We start from the raw sequence: 14,674 nt of genomic DNA, 5'->3' as shown, positions 1-14,674 counted from the left end.
AGAATGAGGGTAATGAAGAGGAAGTAGGAGGGACGATAGGGAAACGAATTGAATAGAGAGAATAAATGAAGTCAAAGGAGAGGATAGGGAGAGTAATGAGATGAAAATGGCGTGTCGGGTGGATGTGGGATACGAACAACATTGAACCAAATCCAATAATTAGGCCCTCCAACCACAAACGTCCACTTTGTACTTGCAACTCTCCTTCATTGCTCCATTAATCCCATTCCTCTCCCTCTCCCTCTCTTTCTGCAACACTCAATTACTCCCATTACAAACTTTGTATCCTTCTGTCTTTCCAACTGGCTTGCAATCTCTTTGCATTACACAAAGAGACAAGCTTTGTATTGTATTGTCATGGCTTCAAAAGACAGTATTTTATATTTGACTGTAATGCATTGTAAGTGTCATTGAAACTGTGGGGCTGAAGAAAATAATAGGGGAGAAAAGACAGGAGCAGAGAGAGAGGAGGGAGGGGAAATAGGTTAGGTATGGAGCCAACAGAAACCTGCAATGGTTAGGACGAAACGTGCAAGTCCTTCCACGTCCTTCTTTTGGTAAAGTTGTTTGTCCTTTGGCACCCAAAATTTCAATTATTCCTATTTTGGATTGGACTCGCCTCTCTCATTTCCAAATCCCAAAAACTTGCGCCTCTTATTCACGAGAGGTTTATTCATCCCTCCCAATTTTCAAATCAATCAATCAGAGCCATGCAAGGCTTTGGGATCCAACACACTCAAGCCTATTAACTTTGCCTCTTAGGCATCGCCAAAACGAAACGCATATTTTGGCTCTTACGTTAATCTTGTGGCTTCTTACAACTTATGAAAGGAAATAAAGGGTCGGCATATTCTTAAAAGTATTTTTACAAAGTAAATATATAAAAAAATTTATCTCATTTTATGAAAAAATTTTTTAAAAGTATTTTTATATATTCCCAAACACCCTTTTAATTAAAGTTAAACTCTTAAATAACATTTCAACACATCTACTTGTAGGCCTATGAATGAGATAATTGAATATTGGGTTTTTTCCTAGCTTTTCTCTTTGACTCCGCCTCTTTCCCCTCTCTCTTCTCGTTCTCCATTCTTCTCCATCAACACATTCTTGAGTTAATTGGACTTAAGAATTGAACAGCTAAAATTTAGTTGAGCTTAATGGAGGAAAACGAAGGAGGAACAAGACAGGTGGTGATAGTGGTGGTGGTGGGAGTATTTTGTCGGGATGTTGCTTTTAGGAAAAGGCAGAGGGCAGAGTTGGGGCCAGAACACTTGAAATTCACATGCATCGTTTTCTAAGCTAGTTGCTGTGGACCAAGCAACCAAATCAATATACCATAGACCCTTAATTATTTATTGTTAGTAGTGTAGGCTCCTTTCTCAGCTTATTACTATGTCCCTAACCAACTACTTTTTCTATGTGGTTAGCTACCACCAATTCAATTTTTCTCTCCTCCACCTTTCTTGCTTTTAATATCTCCAAAATATAACTGTTAATTCATTTGTTAATTAATCCCTCCCAAACTTCAATTATATGTATATTTCATCTGTTTCTTGTCTTGCTCACCCTCAAATCAATGTCAATTCCTTTCTTTTTCTCTTTTCTTTCACCTAGAAATCAATATCGATTCCATTCAATTCATTATAATTCATTCACTGTAGACTATATAAAACGTCAGAATATTATGTTTATACCACAAAGTATGATATTTCTTGCGACTTTCGGTATTCCCAAAAAGCCACATTTAAACATAAAGTTATCTTACAAATTGACTATTAGATTGTTTTTTAATGAGAACTTACTTTCGTGCATGAATAATACGATTTATTAATTTATTCATATCATATAAATAGATATATAGATTGATTAATTTCTTGGCATTACTCATACTTCGAAATCGTTGCCGTCCTCAAACAAACACATTCCTGTAGTCCTGTTGCACCAAAGATACAAAGTATAATAAAATTATAACGAGGTGTTTGAGGTATCCTAAAATCACTTTAAAAAAGATATTTTTATGAAAATCAATACAAAACTCTAAAATTATTTTTAAAATCATAATTTAGTTTTTATCAAAACATTATTACATCCTTGTAAATTGGGAGAAGAGATGATAAATTGAATTTAAATAACAACACTCTTTTGATCCCTTTATTTTTTTTTTTTACCAAGTTATAGTCATTGGTTGAATTTTTCGAATATATGTTCAAGGCCAATGGTCTGGTTTTACCTTTTAAGACCTCTCAAGTGGTGGTCTTATAAAATCCCAAAGATTCTAATAACATGTGTTTGTGGATCGCTTTCACTCTCTCAGACACCGCTTTTTAAGAACAGAGTTACCCTTTGATGATTACACAGTTCTTCGTTGCAGGGTGCAGGATCAGAAACAGAACCCAACAGCTGTGCCGTAAACAAACTACATGATGATGAAAACAACGACTATTAAATAAGAAAAGACCCCCTCCAACCGTACTGTACAAAAAAACCCAAAAAAAAAAATCCAAACATTAATAATACCTTCAAGTTAGATAAAAATAAAACCCCACCCCATGAAAAGAAAAACAATTAAAAGCTTATGAAAGCATATGAATTTATACGCTTATCACAACCCAAGGAAAACCTAGGTGAATTAAACACTTCAAATGCTAAGAAGATCTGGTGGTGGCGATTGAGGAGGATGCTGATGATCTTTGAGTTCTGTTTTGGAGAATCTAGAGGGTTTGATGAAGACAGAGATGACTCTATGATTGCCAAGTCTCCCTGTTTAGAAGCAGGTGGCTTGGGAAGCTCTGTTAGAATTTGGACAACTTCACGCATAGTTGGTCTCTCTACCGCTTGTTCTTCAACACACAACATTGCCACATAGAACACATGCATCACCTCGTGAAGAGGAACTGAGGGAAGTCTTGGGTCAAGAACTTTCAGAACTCCTTCCTTGTTTGAGTCAGTCATCTTCCTCACCCATTGCACTATGTCCACACCATCACCAAATTCCCCAACTGGTTTCCTCCCTGTTACAAGCTCTAGGAGAACAACTCCAAAACTGTACACATCGCTTTTCTCATCAACTTTCAGTGTGTAGGCATATTCTGCAATAAATCAAACCTCAAGCTTCAATTACTATACAAGCAACCACATCAACTGGAAACAACAAGTCTATGCTTGATTGCTAACAGTGAATTCTGCAAGCGAATTTTTAACGGTGAATATCTGTGTCTCTATAGGTGGGCTATGGTCAAAAAGTTTTTAGAGTGACCTAAGTGTAAAGCAACCTAAGATTCACTTCCAGCAGCAAAACATGGGAATCAGTCTAATAGGGGACAAATCAAGATATCATTCACGTAGGATTGAAACCCGTAGTTCACTATCTATAGCTAGCCCTGAAACTAAACCGGTCAAAGAGTGAAATTAATCAAATTCCAAACGCAAGAGATTCTAAATATAATTATGTTAGGGAATAGCAAGTTAATCATGAATTCAACAAATAATTAAATCACTGTGTTGACTTTGAATGTTACCTGGTGCTATGTATCCATATGAACCGGCAATAGCAGACATGCATTCAGACGTTCCAGAATCTTGCAGAAACTTGGCAAGTCCAAAATCAGCCACATGAGCTTCGAGGTTGGAGTCAAGAAGGATATTGTTCGACTTCACATCTCGATGAACAATAAGAGGGGAACAGTCGTGGTGTAGATAACACAGCCCCTTTGCAGCCTCCACAGCGATTTTATACCTTGTGTCCCAGTGCAGATGACCCCCTTTCTTACCATGAAGAACTTCACCTAGGCTTCCATTGGGCATGTATTCATACACCAACAGATTAGTTTCATGGTTTGAACAGAAACCCAACAACCTAACAATGTGTCTGTGTCGGATTCTCCCCAATGTCTGGATCTCTGCATTGAAACCGTGATCATGGGAAGAACCTCTGCTCATGGCCGGCAACCTTTTCACTGCAACTTGATCACCATTAGGCATGGCACCCTTGTACACAATTCCCGCACCTCCTTTACCTATTATATTGTCCTCCTTCAAGCAGTCCAAAACATCGTCCGCAGTGAAGTCCAAGCGCTGGAATGCTGTTAGCTTCCATGCACGAGCTTCACTTGCCTTCTTCAGTGATCGTGCTTTAATTATTGCTGCAACTGCAAATGCAATCGAGCACAATAGCAACCCAAGAACCAAGAGAAGTTTCAAGGAAGATGACAATGGACCTTTAACATGAGGTGGGTGAGCACCATTAGCAACACCATCCTTGCAAGGACCCAAATAAGGACCACAGAGTTCAGGGTTGCCAAGGAAAGATGTGTAGTTGAAGTAACTGAATTGGCCAGTGCCAGGAACCAAACCGGAGAGATTGTTATATGAAAAATCAACAGAGGTTAAACTTTGCATGCTTGATATTGATGAGGGAATACTGCCAACAAGGTGATTTCTAGAGAGATTCAAGTAATTGAGAATCCGCATACCGGTTAATTCGTTTGGAATCTCACCAGAAAGCTCGTTACGACTAAGATCAACGAATGTCAGTAACTTGCATTTACTGATTTCTGGGGCGATAGGGCCCGAGAACTTGTTGTGGCTAAAGTCTACCTTCGAAAGCTGCTGTAATCTCCCAATCTGAGGAGGTATTTGACCTGAGAATTTGTTACCGTCCAGAAGAAGCTTTTGCATGCCGGAAAAGTTACCAATAGAAGGTGGCAACGGCCCAGAAAGCTTGTTGTTGGATAGACTAATCTGACCAAGATTAACAGCAAAGGAATCCCCCTCAGGGAATTGCCCAGAGAGAAAATTGTCCTGAAGTTCAACCTGTGTAAGTTTCGGAAGCCCAAAGAGGCCTTTAGGAATCGAACCATTCAGAAAGTTCTCTCCCATACGAATTCGTGTTAATGACTCGCACTTGCCGAGTGATTCAGGGATAGGACCAAACAAGAAATTTCCAAGAGTTATTAGAGTCTGAAGACCATTCCCATTGCACATATCAGGAGGCAAAGAACCGGTTAGTTTGTTAGACGAGAGATCAACAACAACAAGCCTCCCATTCTGCCCCAATCCCTGTGGAATGCTCTCAGTGAAGTTATTCTCCCAAAGCTGTAATACCTCCAGGGAAGGTAGTTCACCAATGAACTCAGGAATGGCTCCATGAAGCTTGTTTCTGAAGAGGTTCAAAAGAGTCAGGTTCTTAAGCTCAGCAAAACTCTCCGGAATCTCACCCGCAAGCATATTGTTGGATAAATCCATTGATTTTAGACTCTTCAAGTTCCCAAGCTCAGGTGTCAGAGGCCCCGAAAGCGCATTCACTTGAAGAAACAGTGTATCGAGTTTCTGAAGTTTCTCGATTTCCGGGGGAATCTCCCCTGTTAATCCACAGTTCGCCGCGTCGAACCTGACTAATTCCGACAAGTTCCCAATCTCCGGTGGTAAACCGCCGTCGTATGTGTTGTAATATCCAATGTAAAGCTCCCGGAGCTTCGTCAAGTTTCCGATCTCCGGCGGTATTTTGCCGTCCAACTCATTACCAGAAACAGCCAAATATTCCAAGTGTTCCCACCGCCCATACTCCGGGGGGATCTGACCCCCGAAGAAATTCCCTCCGAGATGCAAATGCCGGAGATTCGGCATCTGGGTCACAACGAGCGGGAGGTCTCCGGTCATGTTGTTGTTATAAAGGTCGAGGACCTGAAGATTCTTTAGCTCGGAAAGCTGAGCAGGGAAAGTTCCGTTGAACACATTGTTAGAAAGGTTGAGGAATCGGAGGCCGGTGACTACAGAAATCCCCGGCGGGATGGGTCCTGAGAGCTCATTATCAGCAACGGAGAGATTAGCGAGAAATGGTAGGTGAGCAATATCGTTGGAGAGTGAGCCGGAGAGGCCAAGGCCGGTTAAGTTAAGGAAACGACATGGCGTCGGGAGTCGCAGGTGACACCGGACCAGGTGCAGTGACTGGTGGAGGTGTTCCAAGAGGAGAGAGAAGATTGGGGGTCGTCGGTAATGGCTGCTTTGAGGGAAAGAAGGGCACGGTACTCAGACATGGGGGCAGAAGAGGAGTGGTGAAGAAGGAGAAGGAGGAGGAGCAAGAGGAGGAGCCTCATCTTTTAGGGGCTTGGGGTACGTATGGTTTCAGAACTCCGGGGAGGAGGAGGAGGAGGAGGCGGCCTGCAAGTCTGCAACGGAGAGTGTGTCGCGTAGGTGTGGGTTATAATTGAGAGTGTGTCTGAGCAAGGAAGGACGATGATGAGGCAGGGAAGCGTGAAGATCTTATCGTAAAAATTATGCACAATGCCCCAGGAAAAAAAGAAAAGAAAAAGAAATTTGTGAATAATTGAATATCCGGGTTGAAGCATTTGGCTGGAAAAAAAAAAAAGAATTGGATAAGCACCGAAAAAAAGTTTATTTTATGAAATTAAATGGGATTCAGTCTCGCAAATCACTCTCTTGTTCTTAGTCCCTAAGATTGATTATGTGCATCATTTAAAGTTATTATACACATTTAAAAAACATATTATATATATTTTATTATTGTAGAATATGATAAAAGGGAGGGACTATTTAACTGTATAATAAAATCAACACAATAAAATTAATATAAATATAAAAATAACAATAAATCAGTTTCTATAAATTATTAACAGTGCATATTTTAAAAAGATATGCGTATAATTGTACTGAAAAATCTGGCTTAACAATGAGAAGGAGATTTTTATTGCGTTGTTTTGCAACATTTGGTTTAGGATAGCTCATTACATAAATAGTTTTTTTTTTAAACAAAAACCAAAGAAATTAGGGCGAATAGGCTGAAAAATTGGTGGTGTTATTAAAACACTACTATACGTACATATACGGTCCGTTGTAGTGTGTATTGAGTATTGACTTTACAATAAAGGGGCAATAATGACAGTACATTGTGATGGAGTTGGCTTTTTTATTTTTCATTTTTGGCCTTTTGAATAAGAGTGATAGTATTGGCGTTGCATTGAGGTGAAGAATGGGATAATAAAATTGAGGAGCTAACTAGGGAGTAGGGAGGGTGGAGAATGAGGAATGGCGACCGCCCCCTCAACCATTTTAATTAATTAATTGAGTTTTTATTTTTTTATTTTTGGTAACATGAGAATTCCACGACACTAAACCTAAATATACTCAATGTTACGCCCAAGACAACCATATAAAAACAGATTCCAATATTATACTAACACTCAACTGCTACCACTTTCATTCCACTTACTTCCAACCTCACCTTATTTTTGTTTAATTTCTAGTATTTGCATTTGGGATATGTGATATTATAATGACAAGCTTAACTACTGCCATAATGTCTCCTTTGACACTTCTGTTTAGAAAGGCTTATAAGTAATTTTTTTGGTCACGATTTACGGAATACAAAATAAACACATAAGAAGAGTTTTGTCTTGGTTATAAATGATTCTAAAAGCGAATCCAAGTAGAGGCCTCTGTCTTTTTTTTTTCTCTTTTTGTCAATGAACACATAAAATTACTTTTCAAGTTTTTATGTGGTATTATATTATGATTTTATAAGATATATTAAATTTCAATCGCCTAATTTTTAATAATGATAAGATAAAAAAGAACGAGAAGGAGAAAAAAAAGAGAAAGGGCGAGAAGATTAGCATGTCAGGAATCAATGAGGGGCTGGTCAATGGCGAGTCAAAATGGGCGAGTAGGCGAGTGGCATAAAACTTGTTTGGATACGGACGAGGGAGTTTAATTAGGTGGGGAGGAGTGGAGGAATTAGGTGTATATGGAAAAATGAAGACAAGGAAAAGAGTAACCCCAAACAAAGCCTTAACATGCCAAGTGCACGTCCGCTTAGTGAGTAAACAGTAATCCATGGGGAGTGGAAAGCAAAGCAGCGAACCCCAAACACCGCGACCGCTTGGGTTGCTTTGGAGCAATCATGGGGCGTCGTTTTCCATTTTCGAATTATCTGGGACCCACCCCGCCTCATGAGAGGTTACGACAACAACTGCACCCTGGGCCCCACTCCCCCTAACATCACCCATTCAACTCCGTATGACCATTCTTCAATCCTATTTTCATCTCCTTTTCATAAATAATCTCAAATCCAGCTCTTTTTTTTTTTTTTTCCCCTTATGATTTGCTGTAATATACGATCATAAGAAAAACTAGCGAGTCCGTTTCATTATACTCCTTTAATGTTTAATACAAGCTATAGATAATTATTTTATAAATATTCAAAAATTAATTATTTATAATAAATATGTATTATTTTCTTTTAAAGAATATCATACTTAATCATATGCTTTATAACTACTCTAATCTAAAAAAAAATTATAAACTTGAAAGCAAAGTAAATTAATGTTTTGTACTCCTCCTGATCTTATAGTGGTGATTCATTTTATAAGTTTTAATGTGAATTTGTTTTAATATTTAATAATTTTTTTAATTTTGTTTCTGATTATTTATTTTCTCTTCTTTGTCATGCTCTCTCTTGTTATATTTGCTTATGCATTCTTTTTTATTTTTTATTTATTATAAGGACATATTTAAAAATAAGATTATGTTTTTAATCTATTTATTATTTTTAACTAATTTTAAGTAATTATTTATTATTTGTAAGTTAGTTATTTGAAGAGAGTATTTATTATCCAAATAGAGTCTTTGTCTAGTTTAGAAATTTAGAATCAGAGGTGTTATGTCTTCAAAATAAATTTGTTAAGAAACGAATATAATAAAACGAGGGAGGAATAAGATGGAGGAAGAAGACAAAAGGGGGTGGTGTTTTTTAACTTTTAAGATTAGAAGAGGAGCATAGTAATTAGGACAAGATAATGGGTCATAATGAAATAGTAATAATATGGTTTGGGGCCAGAGAAAAGTGGTCAAACATTGTTGACTCCCTGACACGGAGGGACACCCCCCCCCCACTCCGCAGCACAAGACGTCGTGTTTTGTTCCTTCTTGCCAAGTGGCACACTCATTCCGTTTCTCTCCTCTCCAAGCTCTAATGACACTTCTACCCTCACCATGCACTCTTATTTACCTCCCTTTTTCTTCTTCGGTACGGCCATGTCAGCAAAATCGGCAATCAGTCACCCACGCCACCCACGCCTCTCCATCCCAGTGATTGAGAGTGAACCCATCAGATCATCATATTATCAGACTCGCTCCCGCCTCATGGTCCCCTCCCAACGATTTAAATAGGAAAAATCCCTGAAAAAAGTCTAAATATATGAAGTTACAGTTCAGGGAGCTGACATTCAAAAATGAGAGGAAAGAAAGTAAGGGTTGAATTGTCATTTTAAAAATATTTTTAAATTACCTATATGTCTTTTTATGACAAAAGCTTCGAAACTTGACATTTTCAGTTTATAATTTTTTGATTTCAATATTTATTATTACCAGTTCAATGCTTATCATTTTTAGTTTTATTAACAACTTTTATGTCACAAAGTGCATATAAGTAATTTTATAATATTTTTCTTCTCGGTCGTTTTCAAGTTTTACCTGTCTAAATTAGACTTTCATATATGCACGATCCCTTTTTTTTTTAGGGATTTTCCCATTTAAATATTTCCTTAATTTTCTTTTTCTTCCTACCTAAAATATATTTGAAATTTGTTTACGGATCTACATATATACTACAATGATACGTATTTTCGCGAAGTACAATTTTTTCCCAACTTTGACATGATTAAAGGTGGGTTACATGTTGAAGGACTTAAGTGTTTAGATTCCTTTACATAATTAATTTTCTAGCAGGACCTTTAACCAGTTTTCCTTATATACTATATATGTGCTCCACATTATCAAGATAAATTAAAGCAACAATCTTAAAAAAATGGCCAAGCAATCCTGCTTTCCGCCAAATAATCAGGGTAGCATGAGTGGGATGTGGCCAGGATTATATTAATATATCCGACTCTATTGCGATCCATTACCCTAATCTGTAGGCTAATATTAAATGCCCTAATCAGAACCCTCTTATAGAATGAAGATTTAAATCCCCCAAACGATTGTTAAAAAAAAGGTGAAGTTTAAACCCCGAGGATGTGAAAATCAACCTGAGGAAAGTTACCTAACTAAGGAGTACTACTAAATATTGGGAAGGAGTTTCCCAAATTAAAGTCATGCACATATAAAACTTTACAGTTGTGAAAGTTGCCTGTTAATTACTTAATGTGCTTTTGATTAAGGACTGTTTTAGTCACTGGTTTTATTCCAATTCCGAGATTGAAGAAAAGAAACAAAAAGCCAATGATTTAGGAACCGCGTGTGTCTGTCTGGCTAATTGATATGACCTTTCCTAACGTTATGAATTTAACCAACAAGAAGATTGAAGCTGAATATCCTTTTGTTGGCTTTTGGGTTTGATTTGGTTTGAATGTGATAGCTTGCTTGCAATATCTCTCGTACCCGTACCAACCCCAACTTTTAGAACTAATAAACAATACTTTGTGTAAAAAAGAGCCTATGTTTAGGTAAGAAATAACGCCATGCCTACAATCTCAGCAAGGAAGGATATCAGCTTTGATCTCATTTTGTCCATTTCATTATGAACACAAGCAAAAGTTGGTGATGAACAGAGATATTCAGTTTAATTTGGCCATATCTCCCTGTACCAGTTTTGACCACATGAATGATGAGAGAAGATCAGGTGACGAGTCAGATCAGTTTGTTGATGTTAACTGTTAATCACAACCCTTCACGTGATCGTATATATGTGTATATATATCATTCAAACAACAACTCTGGGGCCATGGAGGGAATTTCAGGGATCCTTTCAGGCTGACTCAGTTCTTTTTATAATAACAGGATATTGTTATAGTATATAAATATGAAAGAGCTTAATTAAAGATGTAAGTATGTTTCTGTTTTGTTTAAAGATACTACGAAATTGCTTTTATTGGGGAGTGTGGTGGGAGTGGGTGGATGAGATTCGCTAGCTGGATTTGCTTTAATAAGATTTTGGTAAGAACAAGAAAAAGGGTTTGAAGTTTGAACAAAAGATTATATACACAAGTTGATGAAGAGCCCGAAGCTGTTTAATCCCATAAAACACGTTGAAGGCAGTACAAGTTTAATGAACGAAGTGTTCTTAGAAAACTGTCTCGAATGTTGCTCCTTTTGTCTCCTTTTAAACTTTGGAGCCTCAAAGTGTTCACGGTCTGTCTCTTTTAATTCTCTCGAAGTAGCCTCATGGTTCCTCCTTTTTCCTCTGTCTTCTCTTCTTTTTGGCTTCCAAGTTTCAAACTCACAAACCCCATCATCACCTGCTTCTCTGATCATTTCACACAAACAGACACCATAGTAATAATAAGTGCTTCATGTGCCATATTCTTTTCCATTTTTCGAAATCAGCTTCTCACTAAAAAAGCATAGATAAAATCATGAACTCACCAGTAATAACATACCACCCTCCTTGCCCTAAATATAGACTAGCTAAGGACTTGTTTGGAATGACATTTGGAGCCTTCAAAAATAATTGTTTAATTAGGAGTAGTATATGTAATACTACTTTTAGTTTTTAATATAGGACCTCGTTTGATTTTTATTTTAATTCTAAATATAAGACCCCAATCGATTTCGTTTTTCATATTTATTCATTTTTTTCTAAGATAGTCCTTCTAATAATGGTAGTTCTAACCAATCAATAAACTTGATTAGCAACGATATTTTAGAAAATACAATACCTATTTATTACAAATAACTAACTTAACTTATTTTCTTAATCTATCCAAATTAGTCAAGTAGCTCTTATATTTAGGACCAGAGGTAGTACCAAGTAAGTATGTTAGAAGAATTCTATCTTGACTTATGTGAAATTACTTACAAGTGTTGTTTATTATGAGTCCCACATTGAGGAATCTCACAAGTGTTGTGGGGTTTATAAGTTCAAGGGGTTCTTCCCCCTAATAGGTTAGTTTTTTGGAATGAGTTCTCATTTTGAGTTTATACTCATCACATTAGTGCTTTCATTGAGAGTCTACCAACCGAAGAAGGCTACCTACAGAGGGTTTTGACTAGTAAAAAGACCTGTTATGAGTTTTATAAGTTCAAGAGGTTCTCTCTCGTAATAGGTTAGTTTTTTGGGATGGGCTCTTCCTTTGGACTTATGTCCATCACACGCTGATATCAAGCAACCCCAAACAAGTATCAATTACCTATCCAAACAAACCCTAGAGTTTTCAAAACAAAGTATTGGCCCACCTTTACAAGTCACAGACTCAACAACTTAGGTTGGACTATGACGTAGCTTTCCGGTAAACAATGAGACGCCATACATAGTTTTATATAAGTAAAAAAGCCTTTTATACTAATCTCGTGATAACCATCCTTTTCACCCCACAACAGCAAACGATCCATGAATTAACGACAAAAATGGTTGGCAGGACAAGAAAAACCAGAGGCGAGTTTTTTAAAAAGAAAAACGTTAAAAGAAGGATGATCTTTTGTCTTTTTACCACCCCCATGAACACTTGTTTACACGTTTGGCAGAAGTAGATAAGGATTCACGAAAAGAGAAAAAGAGATGGGTGAAGAGGTTAATCAGAAGCCAGAGTCATCATTTTATGGATCTATTAGACAGGACCATACAAATGGGACCAATCAAGAGACTCTAGAAGAAGCAGTAGAGATTATTATTATTATCATTATCATTATTATATATGCGGTGAAAGAGATAATATAATAATTAAAGAGGAGTCTTAATAATTATTACTGTTCACAAGGCAGTGGCCAGTAATTAAACAACACTAAGTTGTTTTGTCGGCTTGTGAGTTAAACATTGTTGAAGAGAATCTAAAGCTAAAAGAAGATGAACGTAGGAGAAAGAAAGAAAAGAAGAAGGGATTATATAATGGTGGGTACAATGAATGTTGTGTGTATAAATGTGTTTGGGGTTTGACTTGGGAGAAAGAATCCCCACAATTGCAAAGAGAACTTTTATGAAGGATCAACCTCCACTAAAGACTCTGGCTGGGGCATGGATGGGAACAGATGAATATCAATTCCTGTGTATCTTTCTCAACTAAAGGAAGCAATATCCTTTAGTGATACCATCCAAACATTATGGGCATATAAAAGTGATGGATCAACCCATTGATTGATAGACTTTTTCCTTCTCTTTTTAAATAAACCCCTTTTACCGTTTTTTCCCCTGCATTTATCACTAGAAAAAATTGCTCAAAAACACCCTATTGCAAAATTTAGTCTCCAGAAATACGTAATTTTTTTTCTAGGCACATGTATCTTTGTTAGAAGAGGTACCTAAAATTTGCTTACAGATTAGATGCAACCTATTTTTAACGAATGTAACTCTTTTTTTAATTATGTAGTAAAACAGAAGATATTTGCATATAATAAAAATATGCTACATAGGGCTAAAAAAAATTGCTTTCGCTGAAGATGGGTTCCCCTTGAGCTACTCAAGGATATGGTCCTTAAATACATTTGGACAATAAATTTACAAATTGGGAGATTTTTCAACAATTTTTTCTTATTACTATCCCTTTTCTTTCCTTTTTTTAATGTTATTAATTATTTGGGATCCAATATTACTGGGCTAGATTTAAACGTTAGTATTATGTTCAATTGGTGATAACTTCTTCAACTTGTCTTTTTTACACCATGAGGTTGGAACTCTCAATCTAGCTACTAATAATAATTTGGCGCATTATCAAGTAATTAAAATTCAGATCAAAATCAAAATAAGGATAGCTCATATGGGGTGATTCTTTTCATCTAATTAACAAAATTGAAACCAAAATTATGCCTAAAATTCAACTATTGTTGATAGATGTGAATTTTTGAGTGGACGGTGTTACTTTAAATTGGAGAATGTGACAGAAAGAAGGTGGAAAGTTGGAAAAGAGGAAGTGAGATGGGCCAGAGCACTATTTGTTCTTTTTTATCAAAATATAAGTATTTTTCTATTTGAGGTAATCGAGACACTGTTAGGCATTAAATGTGAGCACCTCTCTGAGTGGCATTAAATGTGAGCACCTCTCTGAGTGAAAATTTGAACATTGATTCATCATGTCGTGAAGGACTAGTTTCTTCTATTAAACCTAACCTTCGTTTGGTGGGCAGAGGACTATTTTGATGCCTCTCAATTTGTTGATGTTTGTAACGTAACAGCAAGCCTCTTTTTTCTTTGTATTTATTTACTTATTGTCATTATAAAGCTAACTGGGAAATGACATTTACTGTGTCGCACTTTTATTTGTCTTATAAAAAACCAAATTTCAAAAGATCCTTTTGCTATGCTTTTTACGGGAACGAAAGAGACATATTATTAATATCATACCCCACCTCTGTTGTACTCACTCTGTTTTTTTCTTTAAAAAAAAAACTATATTCACTTTCATATAGTTATCTAATTTTATATTTTTTTCAACAAAAAAATGAATGATTTGATATTAAGAATGATAAGACATGGTGTTATATAATCAAAACGTGGAGTAACTGAAATACATACTGGACAGTTTGGTACAATGATAGGATTACATGTATTTGATTTCTTAACCAGAAAATGGACCCCGGACAGTGATATTTAGTGTGTCGTCACCTAACTGGGCCACACTGCCACTGGGCTCTGCTATTATCGTTATATATAAATATATTTATTTATTTATATTGCATGTAAATTAGTGACAACAGTTTTCTTGACGGTGACTTTCACTGATAATAA

The 14,674-nt window shown here is 36.6% G+C and overlaps 1 protein-coding gene across 1 annotated transcript; it reads right to left on the bottom strand.

The window, feature by feature from the left end:
* Positions 1-2,588: 2,588 nt before the first annotated feature.
* Positions 2,589-6,127, bottom strand: LOC114738549 (leucine-rich repeat receptor-like serine/threonine-protein kinase BAM1). Its single transcript, XM_028926614.1, is given in 4 exon segments — positions 2,589-2,700; positions 2,703-3,089; positions 3,519-5,891; positions 5,894-6,127. Coding segments are annotated over 4 exon segments (3,024 nt in total). The 5' UTR covers positions 6,096-6,127; the 3' UTR covers positions 2,589-2,638.
* Positions 6,128-14,674: the final 8,547 nt, after the last annotated feature.

The sequence above is a fragment of the Neltuma alba genome, unplaced genomic scaffold (genome assembly GCF_004799145.2).
Source record: "Neltuma alba isolate B1F8T4 unplaced genomic scaffold, ASM479914v2 tig00013620_pilon, whole genome shotgun sequence".
NCBI classification, from domain to species: domain Eukaryota; kingdom Viridiplantae; phylum Streptophyta; class Magnoliopsida; order Fabales; family Fabaceae; genus Neltuma; species Neltuma alba.
Note: the sequence above shows the minus strand (reverse complement) of the source record. Positions and strands in the feature narration are given on the sequence as shown.